The sequence below is a fragment of the Entelurus aequoreus genome, linkage group LG12 (assembly GCF_033978785.1).
Source record: "Entelurus aequoreus isolate RoL-2023_Sb linkage group LG12, RoL_Eaeq_v1.1, whole genome shotgun sequence".
Classification (NCBI taxonomy): domain Eukaryota; kingdom Metazoa; phylum Chordata; class Actinopteri; order Syngnathiformes; family Syngnathidae; genus Entelurus; species Entelurus aequoreus.
In genome coordinates, this window is record NC_084742.1 from 22,390,805 (window position 1) to 22,410,802 (window position 19,998).

The 19,998-nt window shown below is 39.7% G+C and overlaps 1 protein-coding gene across 4 annotated transcripts in view; it reads right to left on the minus strand.

Annotated features, from left to right (window-relative positions):
- LOC133661760 (RNA-binding protein with multiple splicing-like) overlaps positions 1 to 19,998 on the minus strand; it is a 93,499-nt gene that overhangs the window by 9,565 nt on the left and 63,936 nt on the right. For 2 of the 4 annotated variants that reach the window (XM_062065224.1, XM_062065222.1), the window contains one exon: positions 13,201 to 13,264. In XM_062065224.1, coding sequence (XP_061921208.1) covers positions 13,201 to 13,264 — 64 coding nt within the window. Of the gene's footprint in view, positions 1 to 13,194; positions 13,265 to 19,998 lie in introns of all 4 variants that reach the window. The other 2 variants (XM_062065223.1, XM_062065221.1) reach the window with 1 other exon arrangement.

Here is a 19,998-nt window from a genome sequence, read left to right on the forward strand (position 1 = left end):
GGGGAATTTTGCCTATTCACAATACTAAGTTTTTTTTTTAGCTTTCTAACAAAAAAAATTACTCGTTCCAGGTGGCTAGCAATGCAGCGAATAGAAGCAAGTATTTGTACTTCTAAATCACTTTAAAAATGCATTCAATAACCGCCAACAATATTTAATTTATGTTCCATACCCTGTATAATAACCAAGCTGTAGCAACAGTGTTATTGTAAGAGTGAACACGGAGGAACTATTATTCTGGTGTAGTAACACATCGGTATGCTATGGTATAAGCCGTAGAAGCTAACTACGGCAAGAAATAAGCTAGATTCTACGCCAACACGGAATGCGTTTGAATTTGTAATGCACAGCAAAATGTGGTCGGACACTAATCTGTATTGACTAAAAAACATGAACAATCATGTTACAGTATCTGTAAAGTATTAGCCCACATTTCATGTTTATGTTTGTACACAGCTAGTCAGACAGCGTATGTACTGTAGTTGTACGGTGATGTGCTGCATTTATAAAGAACAATCGTATCGTGACTTACTCGATGGACAGTCGTGCGTTGGTCAAGCTGGCCGGGGATGTTTCCAGTTGATTTGGGCATTCCAATAATTCGGCACAGTTTGGCTCAAAAGTTCCAGATTTTCAGCGTGACCAAATCGCACTGACCTCACTCTCTAGGCTTCCGTTTGCTCCAACATTTCACCCTCTTCTTTATGCCCGTTTCTATAAGCAGCAGTTCATCCTTGGTTCGTATATTCAGCTTCAAAAAGATAAGATTGTGAATTCTCATATGTGCAAAAATAGTCCTCTTTGTTGTCTGTTACCAAGTCTGCCATGATTAGAACACACTCGCGAGTTTGTTTCCGAAAGTAGGAACACACATTTATTGCCGGATGTCAAATGTGCGCTGCTATTGTAACGGAAATAAATGCACCAAAGTAGGAAGTCCCGCTACTGATTAAAATGACCAAAATCCGGTAAATATTGTACATACTACATATTATTATGAACATATCTGTTACTACATTATATACAGACTTGCAGCGTGTATTTAAAACATTGATGGAGGGTTTTAATATTGTTTTAGAGGGCTTTGAAGGCTACAACAGTGGCTCCCATTAGCTGCATCCAACAAAACAAAGATGTGTGTTCTTGTCCCTCATAATGATTGAAAACGATAGGCAAAATTCCCCAAAAAGTGCAGTTCCCCTTCAAGTCAATTGTAAAACAATATAGAGCGAAAGCATAACATCTCGCCACAAACGTTACTGTAACTTTCTCAGTACTGAAGTTAGGTAAGTGAATTTAGTATGAAATTAAAGTGTTTTTGATACTTTATCTGATCAAATAGATACCACAATAGAAACACGTACATAGAATGTTTATAAATTATTATTATTATTTATCTAAACTCAATGACAACACTTGTAGATTTCAGCATATGGAAAATATTCTAATTACCGTATTTTTCGGAGTATAAGTCGCACCGGCTGAAAATGCATGATAAAGAAGGAAAAAAACATATACAGTATAAGTCGCACTAGAGTATAAGTCGCATTTTTGGAGGAAATTTATTTGATAAAATCCAACACCAAGAATAGACATTTGAAAGGCAATTTCAAATAAATAAAGAATAGTGAACAACAGGCTGAATAAGTGTACATTATATGACGCATAAATAACGAACTGAGAACGTGCCTGGTATATTAACGTAACATATTATGGTAAGAGTCATTCAAATAACTATAAAATATAGAACATGCTATACGTTTACCAAACAATCTGTCACTCCTAATCGCTAAAGCCGATAAAATGTTCTTCCTCGGTGTCGCTTCTAAACAACTCTGCCAACTCCAAAGGTAGACAATGCTTCGCTTCCTCTTCTATCGGTACGTCAGAGTCATCGTCAGTAGCAGTTCCAATTATTCCAGCCTTTCTGAATCTGGACAGGATGGTTTCGGAAGCCCATACTTTGTCCATCCATCCAATGACATCCAGAAAAATTGCAATATTATTTGATATTTTACGGTAATGTGTTAATAATTTCACACATAAATCGCTCCAGAGTATAAATCGCACCCCCGGCAAAACTATGAAAAAAACTGCGATTTATAATCCGAAAAATACGGTATTTAAATTTTGGGTGTGATAATTGATGATACAATGAACTAGAAATCTCATAAATATATACTTGAATAAAGCAAAATATGTATTGAACACAAAATCACTCCATATTTTCTATTGCTTGCTAGTGTTACCACATAAGAGTTATTTTGTAGAAATATGGGGAAATAACTACAAAAGTACACTTCATTTACGAACTGTGTTAAACAAGGTCATTTAGAAGAATACATAATGTTGGATTTAGAGAATGGGCAGCACGGTGGAACAGGGGTTGGTGCATGTGCCTCTCAATACGAAGGTCCTGAGTAGTCCTGAGTTCAATCCCGGGCTCGGGATTGAATAAATGACGATAGCATTGAATAAATGCTATCGTCCAGCCTCTTCCCCCTCAGTTTAAGGTTTTGAAACCGTTGGCCGCTTCCTGGAGCCTCCAGTGTCATTCCTTATCGTTTCATGCCTTCCCGATTGCTCCGATGTCTATAAAATAAATACTTACAGGTTTATTTGTCCACAAAATTTTACAAAATAGTTTTTTGTCAACATGTACTAGTAAGTATAAATTGGATTAGCTGCTAAACTCCAAAAAACAACGTTATTACTTGGTTTGAGGAAGCAAAATCTGGAGAGAAGGTAGGATGAAGTATTATTTTCATCTAATCGTGGCATACACACAATAACACTGACGAGCGACATCTAGAGAGATAAATACTGCTAATTGCTGCTTTTTTGAATGAGACATTGTTTGCCAAACAAGGTGTATCTAATGTGAACTGTAAATCTACATACTGTTTATGAAGTTCATTTTCACCGTGTTTATTTAAAAAGCGGTGACGTTCATCTTCAAGATATATATTTAACAGTGTAGATAAATGTGGATACATTTGGAGAGGGTGGAGAGTTTCATTTGCAACCTAAAGGGAACCCCTCCACACACAAACCGTTTGCAGACAGATCTCAGAAAGCGAGTTATAAATGTGACTGTGGAGCAAAATTTACACAATAACATAGCCAATACATATTTACTGTAAATGTAGATTTGAATCATTATAGGTCCCCTTTAAAAGACTTAATCTATTTCACATAATTGGCACATGATGAGTTATAGCACACACACCGATGGTCATTTCAAATTGTGAACAAGACGGGAAAATTTAGGCTAAAAAAAAAAATAGTATTTTGAAGGGTCATGTTGAACAGGTCCTTCTGCTTGAACAGGTTGAATTTGAGTTTCACTTTTTTGGCCACATGCGATCACGATGATTAAATCTAAATTTGGAAGCAAATTGAAGGTGAAGTTTAACTAACATGATAAACCAGTATCAATTTTGGGGGATTCTCTTATATAGGCACGTACACACAGTGACAGTTTTTTTTGGCTATGTACTGCGGGGATTGGAAAATACCTGTATATTGAGTAGTCTTGATATGTACAATATAAAGACATATCTTGCTTGACATCAACCCATATTGCACAATACAAACTTATTCTGATGATGAATGGCATCATCCATAAATGGGTTATACTTGTATAGCGCTTTTCTACCTTTTCAGGTATTCAAAGCGCTTTGACACTATTTCCACATTCACCCATTCACACACACATTCACACACTGACGCAAGGCGCTAACCAGGACCTATCAGGAGCAAGGATGAAGTGTCTTGCTCAAGGACACAACGGACGTGACTAGGATGGTAGAAGGTAGGGATTGAACCAGGAACCCTCAGGTTGCTGGCAAGGCCACTCTCCCAACGGCGCAACGCCGTCCCCAGGAATGGATACAGTAATTGCTGTAAATTCCAGAACTTCAAACTTTGAATCTGACTTTGTAGAGAAAACCGTTCCCCTCCAATTCAACATGAATGGACTTTGTACAACTCCTCCACTCATTTTGATACTCTTAAGAATGAATACACTTGAGGCCAAATAATTTCAGACTAATGTCCGATTTGGCTGCTGTGTATGTCAACCAAGTGACAAATGTCATACTGAAGATGGATGATAGGCTAACGTTTATTTTTCATTAACACTTGTGATTGACCCAAACTCCCTAAGATCGATGTAATGGCCCCCCGTCCCTGATATACAGTATTACTTACTTACCCCTGGACACAACAACATTTGATTATTATATCACAACTTTTTTAACAGAAGTGTAAATCAAGTCACATTGTCGCCCTCTCTCCTGTGTCTCATGGACAGAAAGACGTACTGCACCAGCAGACTGCTAAGGGAGTACAGTATGTGGGTGGTGCTAGAATGTAGGCTGGTGCTAGTTCTGCTTTGACCCCCTATTTTGGGTGCAGTTCTTGCAGGACGTCCAGTAATTGCTCTGCTATCAAACAAGGAAGAACTCATTTGGCCAAGTGGATATTAGCCTCTTGCTGAAACAATAACATTTCCTCATCTGGCTTGCATTAAAACCCAAAAGGGAGCAGAAGGGAGGCTAAACCATATGGTACTAACAGCAATAACATAGTTTGCTGACTAAAGAAGACTACATGTTAGAGATGGAAAGTAGCACTGACAATGGTCACCAACCCGGTCTCTGCCATGAACCAAAGCAAGATCTCCACACACTTTTTTTTATTTTGTAGAAGGGCTAAAAAAAAGTGCTGTATGTTTAAACAACAAAGACTTATAAATGGTCTGTATTCATATAGCGATTAACTCTACCTGGAATGATACCCAAAGTGGTTTACACTATACATAGCATTCAACCGTTCACACACACAGATGGTGGCAAAATGTATGTTACTATTAGTTATTAATACCAATATTTAAGCTTTTTTAAAATTATGCTCATTGCTCTATTTTTGCATTTTTTTTTGTATAATTATTTTTCTACAATGTGCCGCAGGCCAATAAAAAAAACTTTCATCAACAAATTAGCTTGTTTGTTTCTTGTAATGAGCAACAAGGGTAATTAAGGAGAGAAGAGGAGAGTTTTTGCAGTATCAATGTGCTACTACAGTCAGTCTCATCACTTCAAGGATTTTTCTGGAGGTGCACTGTGCATGTTAGGAAACAAGTGTGTATTGCAAGCTGGTGCATCGTGCGCTGTCACCTTGACACAGAGGTATTATGACTGAAGTCGAAAATGAACCAATTGAGTACCCGAAGAGCAGCCAAGCGTAAAAGTGTATTCAAGAGTCAAAATGCATGCATGTTGGCAGCTCTGTTGGTCAGGCATTTTCACTCGCAGGCATGAAGGGAAAGTTGCACAGCTGTGCACATTCTATTGCCATTACTTCTTAGAACCATCGATTGAGATATCCCAAATCATACCAACTGGATTAGGGATGGTAATTTAAAGTAAGCATCCCTATGCTGTGAGTTCATCTAAATCCAACACCCAGCTCCATCTTTTCTATTATATCCAAAGAAGAGCTAAATAGCGATTTGGATACCTTATATTAGCTTACATTGAATGCATAGTGTTACCCAATGGTAAAATGTGATCAAAAATGTGGTTATTGATACCACTATGATTAAGAATCCTAATTTCCTTATGGGTAAAACGTTTATAAATAAAAGTTCATTAATATACTTTAAAATATTTTAAAAAAACTTGTAAAAACTTAATTCCCTCTATTTGTAAACTTTTCGATTTAGAAACTTTTAGATCGAGCCAAGTATGCATTCGTGTGCAAATTATGTCTATGTGTGCAAACGCTTCATTCAGTCATGCCTGTTGGACAAAACGCAAGGTGCTTCATTGTGGCGGAGGTGGGGCCCTCCACTTGCTTTCTGCACAGGAGGCTTCCTCGTCACGCCTCAGCGCTTCATTATGTGTGCCTTTTATGGGATTTCTTCCCCTTTGGACAAGTTTTGTCCATTTTGCCATCTCAATATGAGTCCCAAAATGCCAACAGACCAGCGTTGAAAAAAAGTGGGAATCCCTTAGGAGTTAGAAAGAGACTAAGTTTTAATTGTGAAGAGAACAGACTTTTCTGAAAAACAATGCCATAGCAGATTTACTTCACAAGTATGAAAAGGCACGACAGGTACTGTATCTCTTTTATAGAAGCACACACGCAAACACAGAAAGGGGTGGGGGGAGGTCCCGTCTTTCGCTCTCCCTGCCTGCTCCTTTTTCCAATCATCTCCTTGTGGGTGGATTTTACTTTTTTCAAATGTTTATTATTGTAGCAATATGGTTGTTAAAATTAAGGAGTGTTGTGATTCTGATCATTTGCGAGGGCATCAATGTGGCTTCTTTGTGTCTACGAGTGTTGCCAGTAGGCCTGGGTCAATATTTGATAAGTCAATTAACCGACGATAAATGAAAATTGAGTCGGTAAGTTTTCCAGCGTCAATAAATCGCTATGTGCATGCGTGTTTACGGCTTCAAGAGCATTGATGCTTTTCATCGGTTACAGCAGCTGCACGTGTTTGTGCCGGAGCGAAGTGAAAAGAGGGGGTTGATTCTTTTGTTATGAGAGGTGGGGAAAATAATGATTTTTGGGATTTTTGTTGAGGCTGGAACCTATTATTCATGTTTACAATGTTTCCTTTAGGAAACTATGATTTACTATAGAAAATGTTCTATTTACGAACCGTGTTCAAGAACCAATTAATTTCGTAAATTGAGGTTCCACTGCATATTATTCAGGAAGTATTTTTGTTGACATACTGAGCAGCCATTTGTGTCATAGTACAAGATCAGTGTAGCCCAATAAGATCAGGTGTTCCCTCCCGGTCTGGGCGTGGCCTGTGCCTACTGTATGTAGTAATGGAAGCTACTGTAGCATGGCAGTACCGGCTTTTTTGGTGGAAAATACAGAGATTGGTAAGCTAAAACCAACTCTAACCATCAAAGGATAACGATGGTGTTTTTGAACACGTAGAAGGGTCTTCTCCTATGAAATGGACAAAAGGCCTGTTTCCCCCTACCTTACAACACCACTTACATTGTGCAAGACACCACAAGGATACAAGTAAGAACTTCTTATCCCTTTCTTTATGACCATTTTGTTTAATTATTGCTTAATAAACCTGTATTGCTGTATTGTTTTCTCTCAATAACATTGCTTTTTTATTACAATATTACTCAATCAACAGGATTTTAGTCACGTGCAATTTTGGCATTTTCCCCTAACATTCCGACAGTTCTCCCGTAATATCAAGACTTAAACTTTATTTTCATACTGCCCAGTAATATTACAATAATTTACTTATAATATACAACTACATACAACTTTTACCCCATACTGTTTCAACCTTCATGATCCTAACATGAGAATGCTGGAATGGAATGCTATGCTAAGTACAGGTTGCAGCCGTTGTACAGGTGCCTTAAGTGATGCCCTTACCCCCACCGCCTGTCTGACCCCTCCTACCCCTTGAAGAGGTCCAGACTGGTCAAGCTCCCCACAAGCGGAAGTGTATGTGGCAAGTGTGCTTCACAGACAGAAGCTTGTGGATGCAGAGACAAGCTAATAGTGGACATTAATGCCTAGTGAAGTGAAGGGGAAAGGTAATCCGGATTTTCCATTTGACAAGACATGACGAGGGCTGGGTGGAGGTGGGGGTCGACGTAGAGTGTATATACACGCTCCTTTCCCATGCGTGCTATGTCGTCTGGCTGCTTGCCCCGAGGCTTTACAAAACCAATGGTTCCTGCACAACTCTGACCAGCTGCGGCCCCCCTCCCCCTACTAACAAGGAAGTGGAACCCCCACCCTCTATCGCACATACTCCCACTGTTGACATTTTACACACAAGCTCACTTGAATTAGAGTAGATAGAAGTCAGCTGGCGCATTCATCACCAGCCCTACTCCACCAATTATGGAGGGTATGTGAGAAACACAGCCAGGGCCTAAAGGCTTTTCTATTTTCGATTACAGGGGGCTTTGGACGGGACACCCCCGCCCCTTTTTAGCATCTGTGCTATGTAGGTGGAGGTAACCATTTGTTTTTCATTCAACTGTTACAGAAAACTAATTTCTCTGGGGCTTCCATGTGAAAATTAACATGACTTTTTTTATTGTGTGGGAAACTCGAGCAAAACCCCAACTCTACGTAGAAAGGCCCCGAAAGAGTGGGTTATCAGAGTAGTGGTCTAGGCTGGAGATGAACAAGAAACCATTTTGCTTTGAAGAGGATGGTGATGGATGGATGACAGGACAGGAAAATATCATTTCATTTTCTAATCAGGGACACACACAAGCTTGAGTGGCACCACCTTGGTACCCATCGGGGGCCTTGCTTTGTGGAGTTCGCATGTCCCCCCGATGCTTGCATGTTTCTTTGCAGGAGCTGTTCTTGGAATCTAAATGTAGATATTGTTTTTTGGGGAAAAACAAAACAAAACCAAAACTCCACTAGGGAGGCCCCTAAAAGTTGGGTGCTCAGAGTAGTGGTGGTAAGCTGAGAGTAAATCAGGGACCTTTTTTCTTATAAAAAGAGTTTAGGCCTGGGCGATATGCCATTAAAATAAAATCTGCAATTTTTTCACAAAAAACTTAATTAACAATTTTTCTAAGAAACCATTGAACACAAATGACAGAGATATTGCAAAACAAGTGTTTCTTTAAAAAAAAGTTTTTTGTTTTTTTTTACTTTTATTTGATCAAAAACTAGTCGTTTGAAATGATACTGCATACACTGCATCTTATTCTTAGCAAAATTCTATTTTGAATAATGTTGTTCTTTTTAGACCAGATAAATTGTACCTTTTAATGGAATAATTTACAAAGAACTAAATTAAGAGGTTCCTCTAGGAAGCAATACTTCTGTATTGATTAAAATAATTCTGTTACAAAAATGTAGCATTGCACATTGCATGCAAATAATTATTTCCAACATTCAGATTATGAAAACTTAAAACTTCTGTCTTGAATAAAATACTACAATGAATAAAAATGTAGTACTATACATTGTATCCAAATAATCAAGTAAAACATTGAGGATTATAGTTTGTTTCAGTAAGTGGATAAACAGATCTCAGGGCATTCAATCGATCACAACTGGACTGTTTGGTTTGTCTTAGAAGACGTTTTGCCTTTCATCAGTTCGTGCTCATAGACTTAGATTGGTCAGATCTAGTCTTCGACTTTGATTGCTCAGATCTAGTCTAGCGGCTGGTGCCAGTACCTAAGTAGGCTTCATCAGTTCATGCTCATAAACTTAGATTGGTCCGATCAAGCCTAGCAGCTGGTGCCAAAATCTAAAATATTTATACTCCAAAACCAGGATGGTGTGCCTGGTTAAGGATGGTTTCGCCCTATTGTAGTGAGAAAAACAACTGTTTTGATGCAAACAAGCAATCCTACTGGATGAGAGGCAAAACGTCTTCTAAGACAAACCAAACAGTCCAGTTGCGATCGATTGAATGCCCTGAGATTACAATGAACTGGATGAATGAGAATATTCATAGACATGGATGAACAGAGGCTTTATCTTTCACACAATTTGGCAATGTGCAGAGCGACTGCTTTAGTGACCTCTCTGTGCATCGTGCTTCTTTCTCATTATACTCATTACCATACATACCGTAGGCTTAATGATACCACCAGAGTAAGATGCTCTTTAGCCCGTAGTCTCTTTTTTGCGGTCATACATACCGTATGCTTAATGATACCACCAGAGTAAGATGCTCTTTAGCCCGTAGTCTCTTTTTTGCGGTCATGTTCGCCTTATAAAAAGTTGCATTTCCCGCACTCTGCTGGAGGCTTCGGTTTCAGATGCTGAAATAAGTTTGTTGTGCTGCTGTCATTTTTAAACAAACTTTGCACCGTGCAGTCATTTGTTCCATGCCTGCTGCTGCAAAGCCAGTGTAATAACACTTTTTTTTTTCTTCTGAGGAACAAATGTCTCGCTCTCGTTAGCATTCGCATAAGCTATGTTTTCCTAGTGCCGCTAAGGAAGTAAGGAAGACAGCGCAAGCTACAGAAGTTCCTAAAGAACAAAAAGCATGCCGGAGCAAGAAGAGAAAAAGATAAGATTTTTTATTTCTTAAATCGTCTGCACAAAAAACTTGAATATATCGATAAAATCGATACATCACTCAGCGTTAGATGAGGGTATAAACAGATGAGCGGCTCGGATTGGCCAGGAATAGGCAAACTCTACACATAAAAAGCCTTTGCTGTCCAAGCTGGACTCAAACCAGATAACTTTTTGTTGCCTCACAGCAACAATGTCACCGTTGTTGATTTGCCCCCGAACCATAATTAAAATGGTAAAGTCCTGCCGGTCCATCCGTTAGACCAATATGATGACCAACCATTTGAAGACCTTTTTTAAGTCGACTTAACGTGTTCTCCTCCTGCTTGCGTGTTATTTTCCTTGCAACAAAATTTCTTTTCTCGCACCAAGATATTAATAGATGATCTAGATTTGGTTCCTTAAGGATTCCTGGTTGCCGCTCACTACCTCTTTGGGTAGGGTTGAATGTAAAAGTTCAATCTTGCGGTTTTCACTGAGTTGTGGCCAGCAGCAGCTCCTCCTGTTGTATGTGTTCACTGTGTGTTGTGCACGTATGAACATCACTCAAACAAGGCATACTTCACTGTAAGTAACGATAACAAGTTCAATGCTGTAACATTTTAAATAGTCATTGTTTAGATTACCCGATACTAGAAAACAGTAAGACCCTAATTCTAAGCACTGGTTTTGACATGGTCAAAAATGTATAACAATTTTCATGCCTTAAAGGCCTACTGAAACCCACTACTACCGACCACGCAGTCTGATAATTTATATATCAATGATGAAATCTTAACATTGCAACACATGCCAATACGGCCGGGTTAACTTATAAAGTGCAATTTTAATTTTCCTGCTAAACTTCCGGTTGGAAACGTCTATGTATGATGACGTATGCGCGTGACGTCACGACGGCAACGGAAGTATTCGTACCCAATGTGTCACCATACAAACTGCTCTGTTTTCATCGAACAATTCCACAGTATTCTGGACATCTGTGTTGGTGAATCTTTTGCAATTTGTTTAATGGACAATGGAGACTGCAAAGAAGAAAGTTGTAGGTGCGATCGGTGTATTAGCGGCTGGCTGTAGCAACACCAACACCAGGAGGTTGTGTTGTGTTTGAGCTGGATAGCAGACGCACTACCGTGAGTACAGCTTTGGCTTCCAAACATTTGATCGCTTGCCCGTCCGTGCGTGTCGCTATGTGCATGTCACGTACGTAACTTTGGGGAAATATATGTTTCTTGCCGACTCTGATGGCGGTGTCGTCGAAAGCTACAACGCCCGCCGCCGCCGCTCTGTAGTTAGCTTCAATTGTTAAGCTTCGCCAAGCTGGAAATTATTAACCGTGTATTTACATGTTCATGGTTTAATAGTATTGTTGATCTTCTGTCTATCCTTCCAGTCAGGGTTTTTTAAAATTTTGTTTCTATCTGCATTTAAGCCCGATGCTATCATGTTAGCTCTGTAGCTAAAGTGCGTCAACGATGTATTGTCGTGGAGATAAAAGTCACTGTGAATGTCCATTTCGCGTTCTTGACTCTCATTTTCAAGAGGATATAGTATCGTAGGTGGTTTAAAATACAAATCTGTGATCCACAATAGAAAAAGGAGAGTGTGTGGAATCCAATGAGACCTTGTACCTAAGTTACGGTCAGAGCGAAAAAAGATACACCCTGCACTGCCTCTCTAGTCCTTCACTCTAACGTGCCTCATCCACGAATCTTTCATCCTCGCTCAAATTAATGGGGTAATTGTCGCTTTCTCGGTCCGAATCTCTCTCGCTCCGTTGTAAACAACGGGGAATTGTGAGGAATCCTTCCTCCTGTGACGTCACGCTACTTCCGGTATAGGCAAGGCTTTTTTTTATCAGCGACCAAAAGTTGCGAACTTTATCGTCGTTGTTCTATACTAAATCCTTTCAGCAAAAATATGGCAATATCGCGAAATGATCAAGTATGACACATAGAACGGATCTGCTATCCCCGTTTAAATTTAAAAAAATCATTTTAGTAGGCCTTTAATATGTTTGAAGCAAATGAGATCCCAAAATGTTTACCAAAACTGTCCCTATCATTAAAGTCTAATGAAAATGTAATATATACTTATTTTAATGAATATACATTTAAATATTTTCACCAACTTCAGACATAGCTACAGGAAAATGTAGGCTCCAAAATGTTTTATTTTGAAGGGTCATGTTGCAACCCTTCTGTTTGAACAGGTTGGATTTGAGTTTCACTTTTTTGGCCACATGCCCATCCCATCCATCCATTTTCTACCGCTTATTCCCTTCGGGGTCGCGGGGGGCGCTGGAGCCTATCTCAGCTACATGCAATCATGATAATTACATCTAATTTTGGAAGCAAATTGAAGGGGAAGTTTAACTAAAATGATAAATCAGTATTCATTTTGGGGGATTGCCCCCGTACTCTCTCATATAGGCACGTACACACAGTGACAGTTTTTTTTTTTGGCTATGCACTGCGGGGATTGGATTGTTTTTGTTAGTTTTTTAAATGTAAACTGTCAGTGCACACTATTACAGTATACAGGTGAAACAAAAAAAAATTATGTTGTGAAAAGGTGTCTTTATTAAACTAATATATGATAGAGTCATAACATGCAACTCAAGATATTCCAAGCTTTCTTTTGATATACGTTTGATAATTATGGCTTATGAAAACCTTGAAATAAAAATCTCAGAAAATGTGGGGTTTTCCAAAACTAAGCCATGATTAGCACAATTATAAGAAATAAAGGCTTGACGTATCTCACTTTGCATGTAATGAGTTTATATCATACATAAGTTTCACATTTGAAGTTGAATTAACTTTTGAGTTTCAACTGTATAAAATATATATGGTTATAATGGGAGTTAATAGGATCAAATTGGCCTCGAGTGAAATGACTTAAAGCATACATGCAATTCTCCTAGTTTCCTTCTTTAGCCTTAAAAGTCACCTAAATACTGTCTTGACAATCAAAACAACTCATTATTGTAAGCAGAATGTACAAGTTTGGATGTGTTAATAGCAAGAAATGTGACTGATTGCCCACCCTTATAGACCAGGCTGTGATGTATCCAACATATGCACATGTAAACAAAGTATCCTAACATGAGTATAATTGTGTAGTACTCACACATACTTCAGCAGAACTGCCTTGACTTCCATCCCTGAGGAGTTCCATCTGCAGGTGGGAGCCAACGGATCTAAAACACAGCACATTTCGACAAGTATGATAAGATGACGCATCTGTCTCCACTCTATATGAGACATTAGCTATTTCCCAACAGGTCATCACAAGGCTCTAAAGCTTTAAAAAAAATAGGCTGACTGAAGCTCAGCATCACACACATGGAAATGCTAGCATTGGATAAAAGACAGCGAGGAATAAATAGCAAGAGGGCTGTTTGGGTTAAAAATACACTGAAGCTTAAAAGTAAAAAGAAGAGGTAGCAAGATTGCCAACCAATCAGGTCGAATGGGTTTCATGGGAAGAATTTTAAATAGGATCAATTGTAAACTCTATTGGGAAGTCGCAGTGGAGATTTGCAGATTAGGAAGCTTCTTGCTTGATGAAGGAGATCAAGGCAGGCAGGAAAAAAATTAGCTAATGATTAAAAAAAAAGAAAAATAATGATGGAAACTTCTCGAAAAAAGCTTTAATTGTGATGTGATGGGAACCCAGGAGGTCACAGTTGGATGGTATCGCATAGTAACTATGATATTATCGTGATATTTTTCAACAGTACTGATAAAGGTGTGTTATAGGAATAGTGTGATATCAATATAGTGGAAGAAAACCATAACAAATGAAATTATAATGGCTGGGCATGATGCAAGACCCGCAGGATGCAGAGACGGGCAGGTAAAAAGTCTATGATTGTAGCTCAGGCAGGTAACAATATTTCACAATGTTAGAGAGACGACAAAAAATAAAAAAAATGCATAAAAGGTGACAATGCAACAAGATACCAGAAAGCACCACAACATAGTGAAACAAACCTACTCAATAGAGAAAAGATACAAAGGAATGTATTGATACTTATCTTGAGCCTTCTTGATAAATTAACAAATGTATTAGCAATTGCTAAAAAAAAAAGGAGAAGGTGTAGAGTTAAATAAGCTCTGCTTCCTTCTACTCCCTTTTTGGTATGTATGCATGTTCTAAATAAACAATTACCATAACCATAACTATAACTATAATAGCAACCTTACCATGAGACATGGAAAACCCACACAGACAATGACCATGACAAATAACCATGCCAAGCTTTAATAAGCTTTCTGATTGCAGATTCCAGACATTCCAAGTTCATAACCAATCCAGGATGGGCTAAGGGATGAATGGCGGAGGATCTCTCGACATGTGCTCCCGCCCTGAAGAGCAAGGTGATGATTGCAAGTAGAGCGACTTTGCAGCTGGCGTGACGCTCGAGGTACACGAGTCAAGCGAAGCTATCAAGTGAGGAAGAGGAAAGTGGCGACGGCAAGTAGGCCGCGTCTGCTGCGATGAGGAAGATGAATGAAGGATAGCCGCTTCTCCTACAGTTTTGAATTTATGCATATCCAGCCGCACTGCTTCAGGTAACAGCCACCCCTCTCCAAAGTCGAATTCCATATGTCTTTCTCAATCAATGGTTGGGAAAAAGATGACTGTTGGAAACCAACACCAGTAGGTCTAAAACAATCCCCTGAAACCGAAACCAGAGATGGGAGGAGTATGGCTTGGAATGGGGTCAAAGCTCCGTCCCACCCTGACCACCCGGCCGGAACCAGCACGGACTGACATGATTCCGGGACGAGAAAGGAGCTGAAATTTGGGCTGTTGTGGAGCCGGAACTGGGGGGAGTTGAGCCTTGGGCTTCTGTGGAAACGGACCTGGAACTAGAATAGGTGTCGGGACCCAAAGTGACCTGACCTCTGTCTTGTGTGATGCTGGAGCCGGAGGAGATCAGTCCTCGAACCCAGGTTGTATGGGAGCAGGAGCCAGAGGGATCCTAAACTCGGACTGGAGCGGAATAGGAGGAAGGAGTGACTGAAATTTAGCCTGGCGTGGCGCAGGAGCGGGAGGTGATCCAACCTCAGAACCAAATGGAATGGGAGCAAGAACCGGTGGTGATCTGATTTCAGACTCAAGTGGAAGCCAAGCTAGGCAAATTGTAACCCAGAGTGTCTCCAGAGCCACTGGAGTAGGAATGCAACTGGATTGCTGCAGCTAAGAAAGTCGAAGCTTGCTCTTCGTAGGAGGTGCTACGCACTTTGATGCAGCAACACCAAAAAAAAAGGGACTCCCTTCATGTAATTTCCGCAAAGTTACTCTTTCTTGGCCGGATTATCCTGTCCATCTCTGGAGTGTTACATCTCTTTGGCTGCTTCTGGCACGCGTCATGGCTAGGCGAGACGCGTGACCATAGAATGCAGAGATTGCGGCAAGGCGTGCAGGTAAAAAGTATTTATATCTTTACCTGCCTCTTAACAGTGTTGGGGTGAAGACAAAAAATTAACAAAAGCTGACAGTAAAACAAGAAAACAGAGAGCACCGCAAGGTGGGACAAAACTTCCCAGAAGTAGAGAAAAAGCACAAAGAAATGTATCAAAAGCAACCTTACTGTGATACACAGAAAACACACTCACAAACAATGAATTCATTGGTTCAAATGACCACATTGAGCTTTAAAGGGGAACTGCAGTTTTTTGTTTTTTTTGCCCATCGTTCACAATCCTTAGGAGGGACAAAAAGACAAAAGTTATCTGGGGGTTTTTTGCATTCTAATTTGTACTAATCAGCTCGTTCTAAGGGGCTACCATGGCAGGTAGTGGGAGCAATCCATTCTGCCTCTAAATCACTTTAAAAATGAATCAGAAAACCAGCAACAATACTTTGTTTACGTTACATAGCCTGTATAAGAACCAAGCTGTAGCAACGTTGGTATTGTAGCAGCGAACACTGAGGTACTGTTTTTTTAGCGTAATAACACATCGCCTTGCGGCGACATGCTACGGCATTAGCCGTAAACCATCTTCTGTGTCAGCAGCTAAATCGCTTTTGAGTTTGTAATGCGCAACACAAAGCGATTGGACATCAATCTTTACTGACTGAAAAACATTAACAACCATATTACAGTATCTGTAAAGTATTCTCCAACATTTCATGTTTTGTTTGTACACAGCTAGCTCGACAGTGTATGTACTTGTAATAACAAACATGACGTGCTGCATGTATCATGATTATTGTTTTTATAGTGACTCACTCGATGGACATTGGTCTGTTTGGTCAAGCTGGCAGGGGACATTATTTTTCCAGCTGATTTTGGGTAAGCACGCCATTCCTCATTTACACCGTCACTCTCTCGGGTTCCGTCTGTTCCGTTTCAGCTTCTTTTTGTGCTTGCTTTTATAACCAGCAGTTCATTCTTGGTATATTCAGGTATAAAAAGATAATGTTGTGAAACATCATTTGTCCAAAATATCCATCTTCGTCATCTATTACCAAGTCTGCAATGATTAGAAAACACAAGCGTTTGTCTCCAGAAGTAGGAACACACATTTGTTGCCGAAAGTCAGAAGTGTGTTGCTATTGGAACAGAAATAAATGCGCTGAGGAAATAAGTTCCGGTAATGCTTAAAATGACCAAAATATGGGAAATATTGTACATATTACATATTGTTAAAGACGTTTATCTTATTACATTATATATACTTGCAGTGTGTAAATAAAACGTTGCTGGAGGGTTTTTAAGTTGTTTTAGAGGGCTTTGAAGGTTGCAATGTTGACTCCCATTAGCTGCATCTTTCAAGCATTTTTTATCATCCTTAGAATCCTAAAAAAATAAGATAATTATGATTGTGAACGATAAGCAGGTAACTTCACAATACAGCTATTAGATGGCTGGTTGATTTAAGTTTATTTCGAACATGTATGCAGTCACAATAAGTTGCATCATATAAATTCAATTTTTTCTCATTTTTCTTTGAAAGATGTCCGAAATGGAGAAGAAAGAGATAAAAACGTATTTAATCCTACCCCTTTTCCAAGTCATTGCTATTACTGACACATTTGATCACTTTTTAGTCTCGTAATTGTTTGTTGTTGGGTTTTTTTTTTAATATGTCCTGTCCAGCCACTAAGACATATCATATTGTTGATATAGGGGCCCATATATGTTGTACAGAATTGCTTACCAAAAAATAAATGTGGGATACTTCTCATGTTGCTCTATTTGTATTTAACTTTATTAAATGGATGTATTTAGTGTTTGGCGCAGCCGGAGGGGATAGAAAGAGGAAGAAAAAAAAAAAGAAGACAGAGGGGGAAATTGCGGGGACAGTCGGGGGATAAGACAGAAAAAGCAACAAACAAACAACAACAACAAAACAAAATCAGCAAATATGGTATATACAAATATTTAAAAAATTATAACAAAGAACCAGTTACTGAATCAGAATCAGAAATCAGAAATACTTTATTAATCCCAGAGGGGAAATTAAAAAAATAATAAATGAAGTACAAACCCCGTTTCCATATGAGTTGGGAAATTGTGTTAGATGGTAAATGGTAAATGGGTCATACTTGTATAGCGCTTTTCTACCTTTTTAAGGAACTCAAAGCACTTTGACACTATTTTCCACATTCACCCATTCACACACACACATTCACACACTGATGGCGGGAGCTGCCATGCACGGCGCTAACCAATAGATGTAAATATAAACGGAATACAATGATTTGCAAAGCATTTTCAACCCATATTCAGTTGAATATGCTACAAAGACAACATATTTGATGTTCAAACTGACAAACAGTTTTTTTTTTTTGCAAATAATCATTAACTTTAGAATTTGATGCCAGCAACACGTGACAAAGAAGTTGGGAAAGGTGGCAATAAATACTGATAAAGTTGAGGAATGCTCACCAAACACCAATTTGGAACATCCCACAGGTGTGCAGGCTAATTGGGAACAGGTGGGTGCCATGATTGGGTATAAAAACAGCTTCCCAAAAAATGCTCAGTCTTTCACAAGAAAGGAAGGGGCGAGGTACACCCCTTTGTCCACAACTGCGTGAGCAAATAGTCAAACAGTTTAAGAACAACATTTCTCAAAGTGCTATTGCAAGAAATTTAGGGATTTCAACATCTACGGTCCATAATATCATCAAAAGGTTCAGAGAATATGGAGAAATCACTCCACGTAAGCGGCATGGCCGGAAACCAACATTGAATGACCGTGACCTTCGATCCCTCAGACAACACTGTATCAAAAACCGACATCAATCTCTAAAGGATATCACCACATGGGCTCAGGAACACTTCAGAAAACCACTGTCACTAAATACAGTTCGTTGCTACATCTGTAAGTGCAAGTTAAAGCTCTGCTATGCAAAGCGAAAGCCATTTATCAACAACATCCAGAAACGCCGCCGGCTTCTCTGGGCCCGAGATCATCTAAGATGGACTCATGCAAAGTGGAAAAGTGTTCTGTGGTCTGACGAGTCCACATTTCAAATTGTTTTTGGAAATATTCGACATCGTATCATCCGCACCAAAGGGGAAGCGAACCATCCAGACTGTTATCGACGCAAAGTTCAAAAGCCAGCATCTGTGATGGTATGGTGGGTGCATTAGTGCCCAAGGCATGGGTAACTTACACATCTGTGAAGGCACCATTAATGCTGAAAGGTACATACAGGTTTTGGAACAACATATGCTGCCATCTTAGCGCCGTCTTTTTCATGGACGCCCCTGCTTATTTCAGCATGACAATGCCAAGCCACATTCAGCACGTGTTACAACAGCGTGGCTTCGTAAAAAAAGAGTGTGGGTACTTTCCTGGTCCGCCTGCAGTCCAGACCTGTCTCCCATCGAAAATGTGTGGCGCATTATCAATCAATCAATCAATGTTTATTTAAATAGCCCTAAATCACAAGTGTCTCAAAGTTATGAAGCGTAAAATACGACAGTGGAGACCCCGGACTGTTGAACGACTGAAGCTCTACATAAAACAAGAATGGAAAAGAATTCCACTTTCAAAGCTTCAACAATTAGTTTACTCAGTTCCCAATCGTTTATTGAGTGTTGTTAAAAGAAAAGGTGATGTAACACAGTGGTGAACATGCCCTTTCCCAACTACTTTGGCACGTGTTGCAGCCATGAAATTCTAAGTGACTTATTATGTGGGCGGGGTTTGGTGGTAGCGGGGGTGTATAATGTAGCCCGGAAGAGTTAGGGATGCATGGGATTCTGGGTATTTGTTCCGTTGTGTTTATGTTGTGTTACAGTGCGGAAGTTCTCCCAAAATGTGTTTGTCATTCTTGTTTGGTGTGGGTTCACAGTGTGGCGCATATTAGTAAGAGTGTTAAAGTTGTTTATATAACAACCCTCAGTGTAACCTGTATGGCTGTTGACCAAGTATGCTTGCAGTCACTTACGTGTGTAGCAGAGGCCGCATACAACATGTGACCGGGCTGGCACGCAGATAGCATGGTGTAAAAGCGGACGCGACGACATATTGTAGAGGACGCTAAAGGAAGTGCCATCACGGCACGCCCTCAATATTGTTGTCCGGGTGAAAATCGGAGAATGTTTCTCCCAGGAGATTTCCGGGAGAGGCACTGAAAATCGGAAACCTCCCGGAAAAATCGGGGGGGTCGGCAAGTATGCAGCTGAGCCGCATCAGAGTGATCAAAGAGCCGCATGCGGCTCCGGACCCGCGGGTTGTCGACCCCTGACATAGCTAAACAAACTGAAATGACCAAAATCGCCCCCTAGTGTACGAGAGGCACACTGCGTATGGCCATCAGTCACACGAGATAAAAGCGCAGGAAAACTAAAACTTCACATTAAATGAAAATAGAAGAAACTAACTTGTTTGAAAAATCTGAGTTATTCAGAGCATGGAAATGTACTGACTGTAAAAAGTCACATGAAGTCACATACCAATG